Genomic DNA, 23,195 nt, shown 5'->3' on the forward strand with positions numbered 1-23,195 from the left:
TATTTCACCATTTACCATAATGATATTCAAGTTTCAATTCTATTTATCATTATATATGTTTGTAAACTTACCATTAAAATGTACCATAATGATTGAGTGTCTATATACTGTATCTGTACCATGATATTTGCACTCCGCTATTTGTTCTCCGCTATTGTCATCCCAGTGACTGGCAGACCACCCCTGTCCACCTGTATCCTATGGCCTTTGAGAGATTGGGACCCGTCCTTTAAAAAGAGCACACAGTGCCACCCACAGAACAGAAGCAGATGAACTGCCAAAAGTATTTCCAAAACACTCACCTCCGTTGTATTGTATACTGTTATTACAAAAAATATATATGTAAAAAAATCATCCATAGCTTAATTTATTTCCTCAATTAACAAACACTAATATGTAGGAACTTCATACGAAGGATTGTTATCTATAACCAGGACCGGCATTACAAAAATATATATTTTTTGGCAAGCATGGATTATTTTGGGAAACAATTATTGTGATTCATCCTATACTGTCCTTGACATCATTACCCCTTAGCAACAGATGTGGGATACATACACACCCTTCCTCCACAAACAACCACAAGCTCAGATGTTCAACAGTTGTTCCATCCCCGAGCCCAACTCAACAGAAGACTTGATGTGTGAATGCATATACAATTGTAGCCGTTTGAGAAGGCATGCAAAATTGAGCAAGAATGGGGAGATTTGCTTAACCAATGTCAAGTCCTAGCCGATGGAGCTCAGATACACCCCTGAAACACAAACACATGCTGGTCCCCCGTTGTTACCATTTTCCCAAGTGTCTCTGAGTAGTCAGACCTTTTGATTATTTTGTGCCGCCAGGGCCACAATCATTTCCCCCCCCTCTCTGATTGTCTGAGTGTGACCCCCTCCCCATGGGTTACTGCAGCTTAGTGTTGCCAGCATTGCCACTACCTGGGTGGGGGTTTCCAGCGGAATTCCCACCAGCTAGGTACAAGGTCGTCAAGGTTCTTATTAGCAGCTTTGAGAAATCCTTGTATATTATGCTTACCCTCCCGGGGGCTTTGGCTTTGTTGGACCAACACTGCCAGGCAGGCTCAGACTGTTGAGGATGCTGCTTTAGTGAGTCTCTGACCACGTTTAACTTTCTGTCTTGGCTGCGTGTAGGCTACTTGCAGTAAGCCTATAAAACAGATAAGGATTTCTCCTTAGTGTGTGGGTCGCTCAGATGGGGGTCTAGGGTACAGGGTTCACCGTTCCATCATGATAGGACAATAAATAAATAGACTTTGTAATTTATTTTTAAATGTGTATCCCATATCTGCACAGAATGTAAAACTCTCACAACTCTTGTTCGCAGACACTGGCATTTGCAACCATTTTCCTTTTCCAATCACAAAAACACACACCATCTTCCATTACAACCACACTCCCCCACATATACACCCGCACATTGTGCCGTCTATGTCCTCTGTTTGGTGTGTTTTTATCTCTACTATGTTGATTCCTACTTCATTTTGGGCTTTGAGTACTTTTGTGTTCCAGTATTTTATATTTGAAGATTGGATCATTATTGAAATAATAATATTCTTCTAATGCTATCTTTAATCTGTTTATAAATACTCGAAATTATTTTACAACATTCCCTATTTTGAATGGTATATTGTATTTGTAGTTTATTTCTTCATCAATTTATGTATTTTATTATTTTTAGTTAAAAAAAATATATTTTTTTTTTTACAATTCCTACCGTGAATAGTATTGGGTGTTCCATTATTCTACTCCTCTATGGGAACTTGGTATTATTTCGAATAGCCATGGAGTATCTCAGAACAGCTGGTTATCAATGTACAGTTTATCTACTGCGAGAGCTGCACGTTTCCCTTTTAGTCTATTCGCTTTGAAGAGTGGGGACAGAACTTTGCGCCGTTCTGCAATTTCCTTCGGGAACTGATCATTCATGCCTATCTTCGTGCCAGCGAGTCTTTTGCCCAGGTTTTTAACCATTATTTTTATCCTTAAAAAATGCAAATTTGGCAACAATCGGGTGCTCGTTTCTCTGTCCGAAAAGATGTACACTTTTGATTTTGTTGACAGTATTGCCTGGGATTTGTTACTCTCTCTGGGTCCTCATTCTCTTTAATACTGTTAGTAGCATATCTTCTCTTATAGATCTAGTCTGTATTTCAAGTAAGGCTTCTCTCAGAAACATGTTCTTTAACATCCGTGTCAATAGTATGGACTGTAGCGTTAAGATATTTTGTTTCTTTCTCTATTGTCGTAGAATTTTCGTCACTCATCTCGAGGCTCGACTTTAACTCCTGTATATCTTTACCGACTAGTTCAAGTATGCCCAACTTATCATTCATCGTCTTTAGCAAGACGGTCTCTACACTTATACATTTTGTGTTGTTATCCAGATTGCAGCTTATTGCCCACGAGTACGTGGAGTGAAGTGCTAATATTTAGTCGGATTTACAGATATTGAATATTACGTTTTTATCTTGAGGCATTCTGTTCCGCTGTCTTCAGTCTGCCATTGTTCTTCCCTACACTGTCCTGCTTGGTGGTGTTTTGTTTTGTGAGGGAAGTGTATTCAAAATCCATTAATAGTATCCATGATATTATAGCCGGCCCTACGCATTCCATTTCCCTGACCAAACTGAGACACTGTCACTCTATGGCCTGCAGAGTTCTGATTCTGTGTTCTTCTGAATTTGGCAGATAATGACTATATACTATCTGGACATGATGCATTATATTATATATACCAGAGCCTTAACGATATATCCAGTAGTGTATTATATTGTATGTCAGGACCATGATAGAGTTGAGTGTGCTTCCTCTGCTCAGGAAAGGAAGTGCGTGGGGAGCAGAATCAGTCAGGAGAAGGGGAATCGACCACCATCACCGAGTTCTTCTCAGGTAATTATGCCTCTCGTTAACACATCTGCGTCTTTAACTTCTTCAAGATTCATGAAAATAGTTTGGAGATCTGGATTGCCATATAAGTTATAGGCTAGAGTTGGCAAGAGGGTCCATCAAGTTCACTACCTTAAAACCTTTTAAATGTAATTGTCAAAATGTAGATTTACACCTAAATAGAGGTACCCAAAAGTAATTATTTACCGAGAGGGACATAAACAATACGTAGTAATGCTTATACTGTCTGAAAGATTAAAATCTCACCTTTTCTGGTAAAACATAGTTATAAATTGCTGAGATGTAGTCACATTTACGGACACAAGCTCAAGTACACAGTACAAATATGAAAAATTATATGGGAATAGGACTTGAACCGATTTGAAATGCTTTCTAAATATAGTAACAATCAAATTATAAACTACTTAAAACATTTCACCTTTCTTATAACTGTAAAATAAATATGATCATACTTAGTGAGAGTACAAAATTGGCACCATTTCATATAACTGATGACAGAGTATTTCTGCCCAGCGTCCTCTGAGCGAAGCACAGACGCCATTCAAATGCCTGCTGACTCGTTGAAAGTGGTCTTGTTAAAATTCTACAAAATGATTTTGTATTTTTTCTTGTTGAGAAAAATCCAGTTGATACTGCATTTGCTGCAATCGCTAGAGTCTCCGGGTTAATAACACATATTGTTAGCGGAGCTGCGAGGTTCACAGCAAGGGGAGTTTGATCCTTTGTCTGGATAGGCCCGAAAATGTAACTTGTCGCTCTCTATGAGGTGTCAGATTTCACATACTCCATCTCAGATGAGAGCCGAGAACTGCATGCGAAGCGGGACAACCGAAGGTGTCACGGCCAAAGTGCAATCATTGGATAATAAAATGGATGAGCTCCGATCAAAACTAACCTACCAACGGGACATTTAAAAACTAATATCTTGTGTTTCACCGAGTCGTGGCTAAATGACGACATGGATAACATACAGCTGCTTGGGTTTTTCGTGCATCGGGAAGATAGGACAGCTGCCTCCGGTAAGACAAGGGCTGGCGGTCTGTCTATTTGTAAATAACAGCTGGTGCACGAAATCTAATATTAAGGAAGTCTCAAGGATTTGCTCGCCTGAGGAAGAGTATCTCATGAAAAGCTGTAGACCACAGACTGGAATATGTTCCCGGGATTCTTCCGATGGTATTGAGGAGTACACAACATCAGTCACTGGCTAGAAGCACAAACATTTTGCTAAACTCGCATTAACATCTGCTAACCATGTGTATGTGACCAATAACATTTGATTTGGTTTTGTCAATAAGTGCATTCGACGCTTGTCGGATGTGGCATGGCTTGCAAACTATTATGGACTACAAAGGGAAGCACGTCCACGATCTGCCCAGTGACACAAGCCTACAAGATAAGCTAAATGACTTCTATGCTCACTTCGAGGCAAGCAACACTGAAGCATGCATGAGAGCACTAGCTGTTCCGGACGATTGTGTGATCCCGCTCTCCGTAGCCGATGTGTGTAAGACCTTTAAACAGGTCAACATTCACAAGGCTGCAGTGCCAGACGGATTACCAGGACGTGTCTTCACTGATATTTTCAATCTGTCCCTGTAACACCAACATTTTTCAAGCAGACCACTATAGTCCCTGTGCCCAAGAACCCCAAGGTAAACTGCCTAAATGACTACCGACCCAAGGCTCTCCCGTCTGTAGCCATGAAGTGCTTTGAAAGGCTGGTCATGGCTCACATCAACACAGTTTATCCCAGGAATCCTAGACCCACCCTAATTTGCATACCGCCCAACAGATCTACAGATGACGCAATCTCTATTGCACTCCACACTGCCCTTTCCCACCTGGACAAAACGAACATCTACGTGAGAATGCTGTTCATTGACTACAGCTCAGCGTTCAACATCATAGTGAAGTCAAAGCTCATTGCTAAGCTAAGGACCCTGGGACTAAGCACCTCCCTCTGCAACTGGATCCTGGACATCCTGACGTCCCCCGCCAGGTGGTGAGGGTAGGTAGCAACACATCCGCCACGCTGATCCTCAACACGGGGGCCCCTCGGGTGTGAGTGCTCTGTCCCCTTCTGTAATCCCTGTTCACTCATGACTGCACGGCCAGGTACAACTCCAACACCATCATTAGGTTTTCAGACGACACAACAGTGGTAGGCCTGATCACCAACAACAATGAGACAGCCTGTAGGGAGGAGGTCAGAGACCTGGCAGTGTGGTGCCAGGATAACAGCCTCTCCCTCCACGTAAGTAAGACAAAGGAGATGATCGTGGACTACAGAAAAAGGAGGGCTGAGCACGCCCCCATTCTCATCGACAAGGCTGTAGTGGAGCAGGTTGAGATCTTCAAGTTCCTTGGTGTCCACATCACCAACAAACTATCATGGTCCAAACACACTAAGACAGTCGTGAAGAAGGCACGACAACGCCTATTCCCTCTCAGAAGACTGAAAAGATTTGGCATGGGTCCTCATATCCTCAAAAGGTTCTACTGCTGCACCATCAAGAGCACCCCCCCCCCACACACACACATTTTTACGCTGCTGCTATTTGCTGTTTTTTATCTATGCATAGTCACTTTACCTCTAGCAAAATGTATATTTTACCTCAACTAAACTGTGCCCCCTCACATTGAATCTGTACCGGTACCCCCCTGTATATAGTCTCGCTACTGTTATTTTATTGTTGCTCATTAATTATTTGTTATTTTTCTATATTTATTTTGACTTTTTTTGACATCAGTTTATTTTAGTAAATACTTTAACACTTATTTTTCTTAACTGCGTTGTTGTCTAAGGGTTTGTAAGTAAGCATTTCACTGTAAGGTCTAACACCTGTTGTATTTGGCGCATGTGACATAATATTTGATTGGATTGGATTGGATTTGATTTTGAAATAGGGAACTAAACGTTTTTAAATGGTGAAAGCCTATATTAACATGGGGAGCACCAAAAGAGGCTTCTGTGGCAAGTGTGCCCTTCCGACCTAGAATTTCAGGATTTTAGGAGCAAGGCCATTTTGCCTTCAAATGGTACCCTATATCTTCCATCTGCTAGGCCAGCATCAAGGCCATCTGCTAGGCCAGCCATTAACCGAAATATCCAATTAAATTGATTTGAAAATCAAAAAACACTAGCTAAGAATCTATATAAACATACAAAAATACAGCTACAGCTTGTCATGTCCAGACCGATGCCGACATGAGGGAGGCGCTTGAAAATGTAGCCAAACTTTAATGAGACTTTTAATGACATGTATACTGTATATGCTAAACGCTTGTCAAGTTTGAGAAATATAATATAGGATCATTATTAATATTAACATCTAAAGGCTTCTGTTGAAATACTCTAGGCCTGTTACGCACTGCAACCTCAGTCATCTTGCAATCTGAGCGGAGACGGTCAACATCTTGAAACCATTAGACGTAATGTTTTACCAACTGTACTTTGTTTGTCATTTTTCTGTGTTCCGACCATAGGAATGGTAAGAGGATTATTTGAAAAACAATTCCTCATATGCCATTGAACCCAGAATTGCGGTCATGTTCTCTACTGTCTTTTGTTGTCCAGCAGCCAAAGACACAATCCGAGTCATATTAACAACCCATCTTTAGATCTTACCTCTTTCTACATTTCTAAAGGATATTTTCGTCTGTCATATGAAACGCTTGCATTTGCAGTGTGCTTTTCAATCATTTAATTTTGGAACATTTGCCTTATAGACAACTGCCGTGCGCACATTGCTGCGTTCATAATGTGAAGAAAGCCTAATAGTTTATCGTTCTGATCTGTAGCAGCAGCCTAATTTGCTTTTAAAAGTTGTATTTTATGTACAGTTGTATTCATTTGGGATCTATCATCCCACAACTGTCCCAGTTGAGTCTGTTATTTATTTCTCTCACAGAATGACAAGCTGACCAATAGAATAGGTACTTTTGCACTATGGAGGAAAGTAGATTGACATACAGTAGGTTTGTGCTTTTGCTGTTTTTTACTCATCTTGTTGGCTGACAAAAAGTAAATGTGGACAGTTCTTCTAACATCTTCACTATGCACCTTGGAATTGAATAAGGACGTGTGCCGTTGCATCCCCGATTTTTCCGTCTTCACTTGTAGCCTACTTCGGAGCTGCTAGGCCTGTGGAAAGGAACCGATCATGTGACTGTATTGGCTTATCAGAATTGAGATATCTGAGTGAGCCACCTGAGTGATAGGTGCTTTGGAGCACTGCGATTGGCAGTCGGGAGAAGGGAATTATAATTATTATATTCAGCCCAAGGGCACGATGGCCACTTTTTCCGCAAGGCATGGATTGTTTTTGGGGACATTACAACCACACAAGGGGTCATTGGCGGCCATAGCCGTCGTTGCCACTGGGAAATTCGAGGCTGCTAAATGACTTAAATGTAAATGTAAATGGTGCCCTCTATCCAATTATATGGGTACATTTTGATAGACAGCAGAATTCTGAGGAGAGTCCTTTCTCAACCTCACCACCAATGACCTTAATCTAATTTTTAGTCTGAACAATGTTCCTCCCTATGGTCGCTTAGTCCTCTAGTTAAGTCTATTGACAGCATTAAGATGTTCTCTTGGAATTAAGTGAAAGTACACAATATTAGTGTATTTTATTTTCCTCTTCAGGGGCTCTTTTGCGGCCCTTGTTTTTTGACCGATTTACAGTTGTTTGTTCTCTGTTGTCCAAGGTCTGAGGATCAATGCTATTTGATCGAGCCTGATCTTTTCTTCGAGTCGAGAACTTGCGCTTATCTCTGTTCAAAGTGCCACTGATAGTGAAAATCCATCGAGGCTCTCTTCGGACAGCACGAGCAGCTCTTTTACTTTATCTCTCTCTCTCTCTCTTGCTTCCCAAGCGCATCTCCCATTCATTTGCACTGAACAACAGTGGACTGCGCAGGGCTTCGCCCGCAAAGTTCAAAGGAAGCCCTCTCAGTTAAGTGGAAATGCACAGGGGATGATAATTCACTGCTCTCCATGCTGCGAGAGAGAAAGAGGGAGGGAGAGAGGATGAAGTAAGTAATGGAGTAACTGAGAAGGAGAGAAAGGAGTAAGTAAATGAGATGAAAAGGAGAGATGAAGGGCAGAGAAGTAGGAGAAAGAGGGAGTAATTAAGAGTTTACAGAAGCAGCACAACTGAGTACATTCATGACTACTAAAACAGAGCTTAAATTGTATTAACTTGGATAAAGTATCAGGACATAGAAATGGGAGTGAGAGGGAGAGAGAGGCAGTGCAAGAGACCAAGATGAATTGCGAGGACGTGTGTTTGTTTATACGCACGGTTGTGTGTGTGTGTGCGCGTGTGTGTGTCAAAAGAGAGAAGAAGGTCAGAGCGCCGGCGAGGCTGCTTCCATCTCGCCTCGTTAATTTCCTGACGGCCTCGGCTCATTTCGCAGCAGTTAAGCTAGGTGAGAAAGCAACTGACCCCTACGGCTAATCCTCCCCCCGCTGCCACCTGCCCCATCTCTCTCCCTCATACCTCTTTCACTGTCCCTCTTTCATTCTCTCTCCCTTCTCTCACTCTCTCTCTCCCCTCTTTCTCTACCACTCTCTTTCTCTCTCCCCTCTCTCTTTTTACCGCCCCTCTCTTCCTCTCCATCTCTGTATATGGTTGCTGTGTTTTCACCATCAGGCCACTCCCATAGGAGCTGCAGCTTCATCAAGTCTAGGAGTATAAGAAAGGGCATCATCATTAGGTTAGTCTCTGATCGCCCTCCCTAAGTAATTATCCCTCGCCTAGACTCTGGCAGCAGACATAATTGATTTAATGGAGTGTTCTCTCTCTCCACTTATTTTACGATGCTCAGGAGTATGTTTTCTCTTGTTAAAGATTGGGATACATTTTTTATTAATGGCGTACAACACTGCATAACACTTTTATTGAAATCTGAATGGGATTTAATGTGGAGTGTAAATGGTTAATGTCATAAATGGAGATCCTTTTGTAAGGGGTGTTCTGTATTTCATCTGCTTATTTATTTCTGTGTCAAGGAGAGAATGTTTCTCTCTCCATAGAAAAGACCCAGAGACATTGGAGGTGTCAATTTGAAACGATTATAACATTTTATCAGTACAGTACATCACACATAAAAGGCCCATAGCCATTTCAGAGAGATTTATTTACCGAAGGTGCCATTGACGGTCATTAAAACACAGAATTTACAGTTTTCCATCTGGTTTTATAATACTTCTGGTCAAATATGTGTGAAAAATCCAATTATGTTTTATTGATCATCAAAACTATCTGGAAGCTTTGGCCTTGAATTTATGAGAGTGGGGTGCAGACGTGATTCAGACCTGATAAATCAAGGTAATTTCAGTTGGTCTCCAGAGGTGGGGTGCTTGTAGAGGTGAGCCTCTACCTCCTCCATCCATCCATCTATTCCTCTCTCTTTCACCCTCTCTCTGATGATTTAATCATGGCGTTCGTTTAGGGATCATACCTTGAAAATGATGTATATCTTAAAGGGTGCCCGGTCGACTGGAACAGAAAACAGACATGCATTTAAATGTCCCTCCAAATTCTTCATCCTTTTTAAACCTTCATTGATAGATGTTGAACCTGGTAAGTAATGTTAAAGAAGCAACACTACTCTACCGTAATGGCTTTTACCTGGCCGTGGCTTAAGACGAACAGTCGTTATTGTGGTTTAGAGGGATTCCATATGAAACCAGGACAAAAAAAAGACAGAATTTGGGGGATTTTCATGACATTTATATCTAAAAGCATAATTGAGAAATAATGTATCAAAGTTGGCATACTTCTGACATTTTGGCCTTACCTTGGCCTCCTTTAAGACTCCATAATATTTCATCTGTAGGTGCTACAAAGCAGCAATTGGTGTCAAATGAAGCTTTACCACTTGCTCTGTAATATGAGTAGTATTTTGATTTCAGTAACATTTTGCTTTACATTAATTTATGAATATTGTAAAATATTAACATGAATATTGAAAAAACACGTTTTATGATTGACATTATGATCCAATTTAAGCATTACAACAGAGTGAATGTGAAAATGGATTCAAAATGGACACCCTATGCTGGTAATTTGCAGGATGTGCAATAATGCGAGTAAAAGAAGGGCTGTGATTGGTTACATTGCCTTCTATTCCAATTTCTCTGTATAAAATGGGCCATAACTTTAAAACTAGCAGAGATCCCACTCTGAAACTTTGATATACCCATAGAATATGTTCAACAATCTAGAACAATTAGCAAAATCAATATTCATTTTCTTTTTAAAATGTTTTAATCAATGTAAAAAAATATATATATTTTATTGAAATTAAAATACTCATACTGTATTACAGAGCAAGCGGTAGAACTTTGACACCAATGTTTGCTTTGTACACTGAACAAAAATATAAATGCAACATGCAACAATTTCAAAGATTTTACTGAGTTACAGTTCAAAGGAAATCAGTCAATTTGAAATATTTTTTGGATAATCGATAGATTTCACATGACTGGGTGGCAGGTAGCCTAGTGTTTAGAGCGTTGGGCCAGTAACCGAAAGGTTGCTAGATTGAATCTCCGAGCTGACAAGGTAAAAATCTGTTCTGCCCCTGAACAAGACAGTTAACTCACCATTCCCTGGGCGCTGAAGACTATTATGGCAGCCCCTCGCACCTGCTCCTTCGGATAGACTTGATCAGGTTGATGATTGTGGCCTGTGGAATGTTGTCCCACTCCTCTGCAATGGCTGTGCGAAGTTGCTGGATATTGGTGGGAACTGGAACACGCTGTTGTACTCATCCATTCAGAGCGTCCAAAACATGCTCAAGGGAGGTGACATGTCTGAGTATGCAGGCCATGGAAGAACTGAGACATTTTCAGCTTCCAGGAATTGTGTACAGATCCTTGCGACATGGGACCGTTAATTATCATGCTGAAACATGAGGTGATGGTGGTGGATGAATGGCACGACAATGGGCCTCAGGATCTCATCATGGTATCTCTGTGCATTCAAATCGCTATCAATAAAGTGCAATTGTGTTTGTTGTCTGTAGCTTTTGACTGCCCATACCATAACCTCACCACTACCATGGGGCACTCTGTTCACAATGTTGACTTCAGCAAACTGCTTGCCCACCTGATGCCATCTGCCCAGTACTGTTGAAACCTGGATTCATCCGTGAAGAGCACACTTCCTCAGCGTTTCGGGGGCCATTGAAGGTTAGCATTTGCCCACGGAGGTTGGTTACGACGCCAGTCAGGTCAAGACCCGGGTGAGGACAACAAGCACTCAAATTAGCTTCCCTGAGACTGTTTCTGACAGTTTGTGCAGAAATTGTTCAGTTGTGCAAATCCACAGTTTTGTGACTGATCTCAGACGATCCCACAGGTGAGGTCCTGGGCTGGCGTGGTTACATGTGTTGTGAGGCCGTTTGGACGTACTGCCAAATTCTCTAAAACAACGTTGGAGGTGGCTTATGGTAGAGAAATAAACATGTAATTATCTGGCAACAGCTCTGGTGGGCATTCCTGCAGTCAGGATGCCAAATGCACACTCCCTCAACTTGAGACATCAAATTGTATTAGCCACATGTGCCGAATACAACAGGTGTAGTAGACCTTACAGAGAAATGCTTTCTTACAAGCCCCTAACCAACAATGCAGTTAAAAAAATACAAATAAAAGTAACAAATAATTAAACAGCAGCAGTAAAATAACAATAGTGAGGCTATATACAGGGGGTACCGGTACAGAGTCAAGGTGCGGGGGCACCGGTTAGCCGATGTAATTGAGGTAATTTGTACATGTATGTAGAGTTATTAAAGTGACTATGCATAGATAATAACAGAGTAGCAGCTGCGTAAAAGAAGGGGGGGGGGGGGTCTTATGGCTTGGGGTAGAAGCTGTTAAGACGCCTCTTGGACCTAGACTTGGCGCTCTGGTACCGCTTGCCGTACGGTAGCAGAGAGAACGGTCTGACTAGGGTGGCTGGAGTCTTTGGCCATTTTTAGGGCCTTCCTCTGACACCGCCTGGTATTGATGTCCTGGATGTCAGGAAGCTTGGCCCCAGTGATGTACTGGGCCGTACACACTACCCTATGTAGTGCCTTGCAGAGTAGTTGCCAATGGTGCCGCTGTAAAACCTTTTGAGGATCTGAGGACCCATGCCAAATCTCTCCTGAGGGGGAATAGGCTTTGTCGTGCCCTCTTCATTACTGTCTTGGTGTGCTTGGACCATTCTAGTTTGTTGTTGATGTGAACGTCAAGGAACTTGAAGCTCTACTCCTGCACCACTACAGCCCCGTCAACGAAAATGGGGGCGTGCTCGGTTATCCTTTTCCTGTAGTCCGCAATCATCTCCTTGGTCTTGATCACGTTGAGTGAGAGGTTGTTGTCCTGGCACCACACGGCCAGGTCTCTGAACTCTTCCCTACAGGCTGTCTCGTAGTTATCGGTGATCAGGCCTACCACTGTTGTTTCATCAGCAAACTTCATGGTAATCTTTCTGGCCTTGCGTCCTTGTGAATATTGACCTGTTTAAAGGTCTTACACACAGCGGCTGCGGAGAGCGTGATCACACAGTCGTCCAGAACAGCTGATGCGCTCATGCATGTTTCAGTGTTATTTGCCTCAAAGCGAGCATAGAAGTAGTTTAGCTTGTCTGGTAGGCTCGTGTCACTGGACAACTCTCGGCTGGGCTTCCCTTTGTAGTCTAATGGTTTGCAAGCCCTGCCACATCTGACGAGTGTCGGAGCCGTTCTTAGTCCTGTATTCGATCTTAGTCCTGTATTGACACTTTGCCTGTTTTGATGGTTTGTCGGAGGGCATAGCAGGATTTCTTATAAGCTTCCAGGTTAGAGTCCTGCTCCTTGGAAGCGGCAACTCTACCCTTTAGCTCAGTGTGGATTTTGCCTGTAATCCATGGCTTCTGGTCGGGGTATGTACGTACGGTCACTGTGGGGGCGACGTCATCGATGCACTTGTTGATGAAGCCAATGACCGATGTGGTGTACTCCTCAATGCCATCGGAAGAATCCCAGAACATATTCCAGCCCGTGCTAGCAAAGCAGTCCTATAGTATAGCATCTGCTTCATCTGACCACTTTCTTATTGACCGAGTCACTGCTGCTTTCTGCTTACATTTTTGCTTGTAAGCAGGAATCAGGATGATAGAATTATGGTCAGATTTGCCTAAATGAGTGTGAGGGAGAGCTTTGTACGCTTCTCTGTGTGTGGAGTAAAGGTGGTCTAACATGCTGATAGACATTTGGTAAAACAGATTTAAGTTTCCCTGCATTAAAGTCCCCGGCCACTAGGAGTGCGTTTTGGATGAGCGTTATTCTGCTAATGGCGGAATACAGCTCATTGAGTTCCTTACATATATGCATATCAGCAACATTATGTACAAAATAAGTAAAATAATTACTTGCAAAAAATGAAAACGCAATCGGTTAGGCGCACGTAAAACGTCAGCCATCTTCTCCGGCGCTGCTTCTCACATCTGTTGCGTTGTGTGACAGAACTCCACATTTTAGAGTGGCCTTTTATTTTCCCCAGCACAATGTGCACCTGTGTAATGATCATACTGTTTAATCAGCTTCTTGATATGCCACACCTGTCAGGTAATGGGTTATCTTGGTAAAGGAGGCTGGGAAAAGACCGGAGCAGACAGGACAAACGCTGGTAAGCTTGACAAACAAGACAAATGGCAACAGACAAACAGAAAACACAGGTATAAGTACACGGGATAATGGAGAAGATGGGCAACACCTGGAGGGGGGTGGAGACAAGCACAAAGACAGATGAAACTGATCAGGGCGTGACAACTTTACATGTTACATTTATATTTTTGTTAAGTGTAGCACCTCGGCCTACATTATGGAGTCTTAAAGGAGACCTGGGTAAGGACAAACTGTCATAAAAATTCCTCATTTGATCAATTATTTATTAAATATGCTTTTTAGATACAATACCCCATAATGACTAAGCAAAAACAGTTTATTTTATTTTTGTTTATATATTAAAAATAATAACCTGATATTACATTTCCATAAGTATTCAGATCCTTTACCCAGTACTTTGTTGAAGCACCTTTGGCAGCGATTACAGCCTCAAGTCTCCTTGGGTATGACGCTACAAGCTTTGCACACCGGTATTTGGGGAGTTTCTCCCATTCTTCTCTGCAGAATCTCTCAAGCACAGTCAGGTTGGATGGGGAGCATCGCTGCACAGTTATTTTCAGGTCTCTCCAGAGATGTTAGATCGGGTTCAAGTCTGGGCTCTGGCTGGGCCACTCAAGGACATTCAGAGACTTGTCCCGAAGCCACTCCTGCGTTGTCTTGGCTGTGTGCTTAGGGTCATTGTCCTGTTGGAAGGTGAACCTTCACCTCCGGTTCAGTCTTCAGTGCCTTTCAGTTCACTTTTAGAAACACGAGTCTGTGACTTCAGGCTCATGCGATGGTGCCTGGAGATCAGGCCAGCATTGGAGAATACCATATCCGCCCTTGCTGAGACACTGAGGATGCTCAACACCATTCAGGTGACTCTTGCCAGGCTGGGCAGAGTGGTTGGCCTGAAGGTTTTTAGGCATATAACTTCCCAGATTCTAGAATGATTCTTTAGTTGTGGACACTACATCACCTCACTCCCGTTCTTGCTCTTGGTCCTCCTCATCTTTGTCACCTTGATTATGCACCTGTTTTATCAGTTTATTTCTGAAAACTCCATAACAGTAGCTCAAGCAAGGGTTTATAGCAGCACACAAGTAGCCTACATATGCATGCTGGGCTGGTCATGCCTTGAGCTCGTGAAGTGAAGTGAGCGGTACTGGAGCGAAATTGAAGCTGGCGAGAAGGCCTCACTCCAGTAAAATTGGGCATGCTCCGCTCACATACTCGGATCAATTGAAAGGGATGATCATCACCATTTGTGCTCCACACATCATTCATTATGGTTACAAAGTAAATGCTCAAACTAAAATTGAAAACTAAAAGGGTTCCGTGTGGCTCAGTTGGTAGAGCATGGCGCTTGCAACGCCAGGGTTGTGGGTTCGATTCCCACGAGGGACCAGTATGAACAATTATGAACATATATGCTTTCACTACTGGAAGTAGTCTGCTAAAATGTCAAATCCAAATGCCCGTTTTATGCATGTCCCTGTCAAAACGCATCAAAAATGCATTTCTCGTCCACATGTAAGCAATCCATATTCCCTTCAATTATTGACAAAACTGGTTGCATTGTGTAAGGGACAACATGCACACATGCTGAGCTGTCCTGCACCACCACTCTTATTTACTTAAGTTAATGAGAAAGCCCGGCAATTAGAGAGGCAGGCTCAGGCATATTCTGTGCTGTGATTTGCAGCTTGTCACTCCGGCATGTTAATTGGCTGTAGCGCAGCGCACACACCCAGACACAGGCATTAAACCTGAGGGGAGTTGGTAAAACAAGGCCTCGGATTTGAAACACAGCGACCATATGCTCCATGTCAATCCCTTTACGGCTAAGGACAAAACTGGTGCACGGCAGGGAATGCTTGATTTGAAAATGAATGGGCCGTGTTTTCCCCCACTTCAAGTCCAGGTAGTAGATAACAGACCTTATCAGATATGTAGTTGGTGCTGTATATTAACTCATTTGTGTGGGTTCTAACTTGAACAATTATTTTGTAAGTTTACAATTGTACAATTTATGCTCTCTGCATATAAAATCCACGAAGGCTGCCGGAAAGTCCCGAATGCAAGATGGTAAATTCTATGATTCGCACGGTGGAGGAACATATTGCCTGTAGCCTACTGTACATGGCAAGCTGGTGCTCACCCAGTGGCTGTGAGGATTTTTCTGCAATATTCACAACATATTGACACAATTACAATATTTATAGAATTTCATCAATTTACATGTGTAAAAAGTTATGAGTGAACATTAGCAAGCCAGCAGCAGATGAAATAGAAAGTGAATTCTATCCTGCTCCTCTCCACGGTTTTAGCTTGTCTAACTGGATAGGTTTAGGATATTTACTAGCCATACCAGTGACAAACATATGGCATATGGCAGTACACAAACAAAATCTAGCTCACTTATTTTGATAGCTAGAAGGATAGCCACAAATTCATTCAGAAATGGTGGAAGAGGATAGCTAGCTAATGTAATCTGCTTCAACAAGAAGCAACTGACCGCATTGATCCTAAAATATACAATCCACCCCTACAAAGAAAGCATGGCTCTGGGGCTCCTCCGAAATGCTATCCGATCCACGATCAGATCCATGGCCCGAAGGATTACATTTAATTTTAGCCCGCACTCAGAAGGCCGTATAGAAAACTCCCCCAGAGCCACAGACCGACCGAATTATCGCAACTTGCAGCCACCACAAACACATTAAAAACTCTGGTTTCCATATTCCATGCCCTAGCCCATAGCAGATATAGCAGAATAAAATTATGCTGGAGGTCTCTATCCACCCGCGTGGATCCATCTGACGAACCATCCACACACACACACACAGAGCCCGAGTACAGACAGCCAGCAGCTCCCAAAACACAAGTCACGGTGAGCTCCAGAAATTAACTTTCCAGATTGACCAAAATCCACAATCCACACCTCCAAAGAAAGCCTGGCTGCTGGGCTTCTCTGAAATGCTGCTTGCATTTACCCGGTTTACTTCCATGCCAGTGACGATGCTCAGTCTCTGCTAGTGCTACTGGCTGTTTGAGATGTTTTAGAAGCCACGTTAATGGTAGGGACAGCATCTACTTTGAGAAGCAACTTCTTGCTGAAGCCTTCCTTCCATTACTGATCGCTGTGGAATTTCTCAGGAATTAGATTTGCCTCGCAGATTGATGAGGAGACGTCCAATTCACCCACCTCATTCTCACAAATGTATCCCACGTTTTTACTCTGTTTTTCATTCACCATGTGACGCTGACTGCAGGGCGTTGTGGGATTGTTTCCGAAGTTAAAGCTGATTTGAAGTAAACCTCAGTTTGTCATTTGGAAATGTTTTTTTGGGGTGCTCTAAGTTACTATTATATGCATTTCTGGCATTGGGAAATAAGTGCTACACTGCCTTTGCAGCCACAACGTCACTCCTCCCCCTCCTCCCACTTTTACTGCTGTTCCTCTGGCAGTGGATGAGGAGACCTTGCAGTTAGAGCGCTGCTCATTTAATTAAATATGGGTGTGTCCTTGTTGCTAGTGCAATGGGAGGTGCCCGGCAGATCTTGATTGAGTCGTGCATGCAGACCCAACTGTTGGATTTTTAGGGTTCATGGTTTATGGGTTTGTCTGAATTTAAAAGTAAAACCCCAGCTGTGTATACCTCTGTATTTTGACCAATCAGTCTTTGTCTAACCTTTTAAAGGGGAAGGTATTGCATGAACATTTTGAGAACAGATACCTTTTAATGGATCCTTTTCCAACGGGAGTTGTCAGTCTAGCTGAATAGGTGTTTTATTATCACAGGCAGGTTTTTGGTGACTGACTGTCTTGAAGGCTCTTCTCTGGCAAAACAGCTCGGTGCGATAGTCCTTCACCTGGCTTTCATCTTGTGTTTCAGTGTTATTAAAAGTGACACCTTGATGTTGAGGTCACGACCCTATTGCTTACATTTGAACTGAACCGTTACAGGACCTGCTGGGCTCTCACACCCAAACAATCTGACAGCAGCCAGAGTATACAACCACACTAAAAACAATGTTTTGAAAAGAGAGTTGAGTCGCAATAGCCTGTCAGTACAAGGACGGATGTTGGAGAATGGATTGCACTGGTTTTGGAGCTATTGACTGACTGTTGACTGAAGAAGAGGAAGAGGTTAGAGACAGCAGTTTGGTGACATAAGGGATGACAAGACCGCACAGCATAATTAGAGCAATAGAGGCCCCGTGCTCTGAGTGAATTTCTAAGTTGATAATTTACTATATGATAATTGGAATGTGTCTATTGACAACAAAATGATCTCACACACTCCTCCATTACAGATGATGGTTTACCTCCAATGTATTATGCTTTTAATCACCCCTTTACATTTAACTTTCATGACTTATTCAACTTCAGTAACAGCAAGTAGTGACAGTTTAGTAGAAAAACTACTTATCAAGATGACATGGCAGTTCACCTGAAGTAAGCCTGCCTGTCCTTATATGCCTGTTTTGTTCTGACTTGACTTGATGTGGAAGGTCATTTTATGAAGCCCTTTCAACCCCCCCCCCTGTAACTCTATTGAAGTCATATTAAAGAACTTACAGTACAAAGTGAGACATTTTCACCCATGTAGCTATTCTCCAAGTAGGCATTTTATTTGTTGCTGTTCCTGGAAAAAGTAGGCCATGCGGAGGCTTGTGCAATTTTCTGTTATCAGAATGAACAACTTTTCGGTCACAAATATTCAGTGGTTACATTACTCTATTGAAGTCATATAAAATAACTTATGGGACGTAGACTTTGGTCATGAATATTCAGTGGTTACATTACTCTATTGGAGTCATATAAAATAACTTATGGGACATAGACTTTGGTCATGAATATTCAGTGGTTACATTACTCTATTGAAGTCATATGAAATAATGTTTGGGATGTAGACTTTGGTCATGAATATTCAGTGGTTACATTACTCTATTGAAGTCATATGAAATAATGTTTGGGATGTAGACTTTGGTCATGAATATTCAGTGGTTACATTACTCTATTGAAGTCATATAAAATAACGTTTGGGACGTAGACTTTGGTCATGAATATTCAGTGGTTACATTACTCTATTGAAGTCATATAAAATACCTTTTGGGACGTAGACTGATACTTTTTACTGTTCGGGGTAAAAAGTAAGCGTAGGCATATGCAATTTTCTATTATCAAAACGAACAACTTTTTGGTCATGAATATTGTTCCGTGGTTGGAAAAAGAGTCCCTCATAAGGTGAAATGATGGTCTTTTTCAATGCTTTGGATAAAGGAAGAGCAGTGTCGGAATCGATATGATTTTATCTTACAGTATATCAGTATATAACCTTTGTGTAAAAGACAACATATTTTTAGTGACAAGTCAAATGGTTCACTTTCTCACTAAAAGGGCAACTTCCCATACTTTGAAGCAAACACTCTTCAAGGCATCTTCCCCAGTATTTGTTGACAGAACGCTTGAATTGAGGGTGGTGAGGATTTGTTGTATTTCAGACATCAAAGAGCAATGAGCATGACAGCTGCAAATTGGTGGTGGGTGAGAATTTAGTATATATTTAAAACATTGCAGCTAAATCTGTCTACTTGGGCTGGTTATATTCAGAGTGGCTGACACAGACGTGAGTAATATTTAACTGTAAACCTAATTTCAAATGATTCAATCCAGCTTGCTAGGTCGATAAAGCCAATCAATTTTCTCTGAGGAGAATGCCCACCTCTTATGTGATGACTAGCCCATGAAATGGGATATAATCACAGCTAATGCTCAAAAGTGTTATGTCTGAACAGTATGTTTTTTTACAGGCACTAATGTACTCCAGTGTGCTGCTTCTGTAAACTCTTAATTACTCCTTCTCTCCTACCTTTCTAGCTTTTATCTCTCATTTTCCTCTAGTTTACTTACTCCTTTCTCACCTTCTCTCCATAACTCAATTGTTCTCTCCGTACCTACTCTTTCATCCCCGATTCTTGGCAACAACCCTGTATTTACCCCCTTTCTCTCTCCCTTCCATTATCCTCTCTCCCTCTCTTTCCCCACACTCCCGCCCCTCTTCCCTCAGTGTCCTCTCTACCCCTCTCTCCTCCTCAGCCCCTTTTCTCTCTCCCTTCCATTATCCTCTCGTCTCTCTCTTTCCCCTCACTCACGCTCCCTTTCTCGGTCTGCCTCTTCCCTCAGTGTTCACTCTCCTGGGGTGCAGGAGAGAATGCTAATTAGCCGCTGGCTGCGCAGTGCCGGGAGGTCAAACGATCCTAGCCAGCAGCCTACCACCCTGCATCCCACGGATGGCTTGCCTCTGAAGCCAAGTAGGGTTGGTCCAGATCAGTCCCTGGATGTGAGACCAGATGCTGCTGGAAGTGGTGTTGGAGGGACAGTAGGGGGCACTCTTTCCTATGGTCTAAGGAGATCCCAGGGCAGTGAAGTGGATATTGCGCTGTGTAGGGTACTGTCTTTCGGATTGGACATTAAACATCTGTCCTTACTCTGTGGTCATTAAAAATCCCATGGCACCTATCGTAAGAGTAGGGATGATTTAACTCTGGTGTCATGACTAAATTCCCAACCTGGCCCCATTCCATCATGGCCACCTAATCATCCCCCTCATTCCTTAATTGGTGTATATCACTCCTCACCTCTGTAGCTAATGTGTGGTGAGTGTTCTGGCACAAGAAAACGGTCGCTGTGCATCATCCAGGTGGTGGATGAGGTGCATTTTCCCCCTACTATGTAAAGTGCTTTGAGTATCTCAGTTGGTAGAAAAGCGCTATATAAATCCAATCGGTAGTAAACTCATGGGATGTGTTTTGCATCCATATTAGGATATCACCAGTTGTCGTACATGTGGGCTAGCATCATGTAACAACAGTAATGTTGGCTCACTTGATGTTATTTGCTGAAGATACTTGTGGTCTTCTATATCTGGAGATGCAGTCCCTATTTTAGCATCAACCCCATCAAGGTAAATCCTATTTTTCTCTGCGAAATGGTATCCTCTTGAGTTATTTTCTTTTCTTAAAAACAACGGCAAATTGCACTAATGAGCTATTTCCCTCCCTTTGTGCTTTTGTGCCTTATTGTACAGTACCAATGGTTCCACTCTACCACTCTCAGTGAGCTAGCTAGCTGAAGTCATCGCTATTTCAGCGTCGGGTGCATTAAGTAAATGAGCCTCTCGACCAGAGAAAGCGCTGCCTGAGCACTGCCAGAAAAGGGCTCTCATCCACTTAACGCTTCCTTAAATGATGCCATACGGAGTCACCGTGCCTGTGGTTTCCAGGGAGACGCAATACCAAAAAGTGAAAGGAAAATAAATAACAGCCTGACTGAGACAAAGTATAAGGCAGACTTGTGCTGTAGCGTTTCACTTGAACTGTTCAGCGACAATGAATTATAATATTCTAGAAAAAGAACAGAAGGATTTAAAAAATGATGTCACATAGCGTATTCAATTGGTTTATGCTATTTGTGTCTTACGGTTTCCGTCTGCTTTTGTACAAAACAATATATACATCCCCCAAGCACAGGACTCTTTGCTGGACAAGAGGAGGACTCCACTCCTCCTCCAGCCAATCAGAGGGTGGAAGAAGGCCAAGCTAAATTCAAAAATCTACTGTTGGCCTCTCCCCCTCATGACTTCATCCCTTATCAGCTGATGGATGAGTTGAAGGTGAATGGTTTTACTATGACCTTTCTCACAAAGTATTGTCTAACTTTCAATCAAAGTCAGACAGCCACATATTAGGAATTAGTTGTAAATGATCCATTGAATAATTATTTTGGAATAATCTGAGGTGTTCATTTTGGGGGGTAGATAATCATTAACCACAGCTTGCACTGTTATTGCAGTTCTTTATGTGACCAAGTGTAGTTGTCTCTATACTTATGTAAAGTGTTAATGATCAAGATGATTCATTTCAATGATATTTCTGTTCACAGAGAAACATCAAGAAGCCGTCCAACAGAGCACCAACTGATAGACCGGTCCTCTCCCAGGACAAGAACTCAGAGCGCAGGTATGTACCACACACACACACACACAATGAATTTGCATTGGGACAATAAAATATCACACGTGGACATCTGGAGAAAACACAGACTGTGCAATTTGCACTGACGGTGACAGAGTTTTCCCAATATCTCACCACATGGAAGCTTTTCAGTGAAGGCAACTGGGCTGGCCACCAATTCGGGGCCTTTTGAGAAGTGTGACTTGGTCCCAAACATTTTTGATTTTGTGATATTTTAACATTGTCATAATGACCACATTCTTAACTTAAAAAACACGTTTTCCAATCTCAAGAGGTTAAATAACAAAATGACTACAGTAATTGCATATTAAATGGCAAAAAAAAGTAACAGGGTTGACCGTGACGGGGTCGATGATTTCTTCTTAAATATGCCTTGTGACAGGGGGAATGCAAGCTTCACCTCAAAAAATGTCATTAGTAAACTATTTCTAGCCTTTCTGTCTATGGGTAACAGGGTTGATGTGTTATGCTTAACCCGCTTAGTTTTCCACCACAAAACACCAGAAAATTGCTAAAAAGAATAGTAACAGCTCACCTGCTTTTACTCTATGGTTTGACTATATGTTAAATGTTTCTTTTGAAAAAAATATTTTGAAAGGAATAGTTTTACCATATTAAAACGAGAGTTCAGTTCACGGAACAGGGTTGACCTTAAAATGAGGGACAGATGTAAATGAATCACTAATCAATATGAAATAAATAATAATCTTCAGAAATGACTGTCAAAGCAACAGAAAAACTAGGGCTTTACAATGATGGTGAAACTTGGAGAAATGTGTGAATTAAGTGGATTGATGGATGGACATGTCAAAATGCATATTAAAAAGACGATTTATTGAATTCTCTACTAATATCAAAGGGACTAATTTCATGGAATGTCCCACATCTCTACGCTTGCAGGTGTTTTGACATTGTTTGACGGTTTAGACACATCAGCACCCAAAACAGACAAACAGTATTTATGTAGCATGTTATTTGGCGGCAAAGAACCAACAGAGCCGTCTGATTATCCTTTGTGCACTCAGCATTTAGTGTAATGGAACAATTAGTTGTACACCATGACCAGCTTGTTTTTTCACCCACTCTGTAGCGCTAGCATTTCAAAATGGTGGATTTAAGGTAATTGCAGCACACTCACCTGCAGCTACTTAATGGAATTATGTACTGTAGGGACAGATGGCTGGGGCTACTGGATAGGGAACGTGCATCATTAACTCAATTAGCCTGCCAATGGAGGTTGAGGAGGCCTTTGTGCGCTCTCTCCCGCAGATTTGACACTAATACACAATACATTTTAATTTCTCCAACTCCCCATCCCTTCATCCCGCCCACTTCTCTTTGTTGTCCCTCCTTCCTGTGTTCCACCATCTGCACATACTTTAAGAGCTGTGCAAGCCATTGGGGCACAAGCTCCTTTTTGACTGACAATAAAAACATGTTTTTTTTTATTTTTTATTGTTTTTTTGGAAAAGCAAAATTCTATTGTTTTCAGCTGAAACACAATGCCTAGAGCTTATTCTTCTTCGCTACTGAGTTTAGCCGAACAGTCTTGTGTCTACTTGGTCTCCTGAGCTA

The 23,195-nt window shown here is 42.1% G+C and overlaps 1 protein-coding gene and 1 non-coding gene across 3 annotated transcripts in view; both read left to right on the forward strand.

Annotated features, from left to right (window-relative positions):
- The window catches only part of LOC115102601 (MORN repeat-containing protein 1), an 81,373-nt gene that overhangs the window by 23,287 nt on the left and 34,891 nt on the right, over positions 1–23,195 (forward strand). For both annotated transcript variants that reach the window (XM_029622712.2, XM_029622711.2), the window contains exons 11-13: positions 2,838–2,909; positions 21,117–21,259; positions 21,529–21,605. In XM_029622712.2, coding sequence (XP_029478572.1) covers positions 2,838–2,909; positions 21,117–21,259; positions 21,529–21,605 — 292 coding nt within the window. The remainder of the gene's footprint in view (positions 1–2,837; positions 2,910–21,116; positions 21,260–21,528; positions 21,606–23,195) is intronic.
- trnaa-ugc (transfer RNA alanine (anticodon UGC)) lies at positions 14,910–14,985 on the forward strand. The gene has a single exon. It is a non-coding gene; the product is annotated as a tRNA-Ala (tRNA).

This window comes from Oncorhynchus nerka, linkage group LG20 (assembly GCF_034236695.1).
Source record: "Oncorhynchus nerka isolate Pitt River linkage group LG20, Oner_Uvic_2.0, whole genome shotgun sequence".
Taxonomy (NCBI): Eukaryota; Metazoa; Chordata; class Actinopteri; order Salmoniformes; family Salmonidae; genus Oncorhynchus; species Oncorhynchus nerka.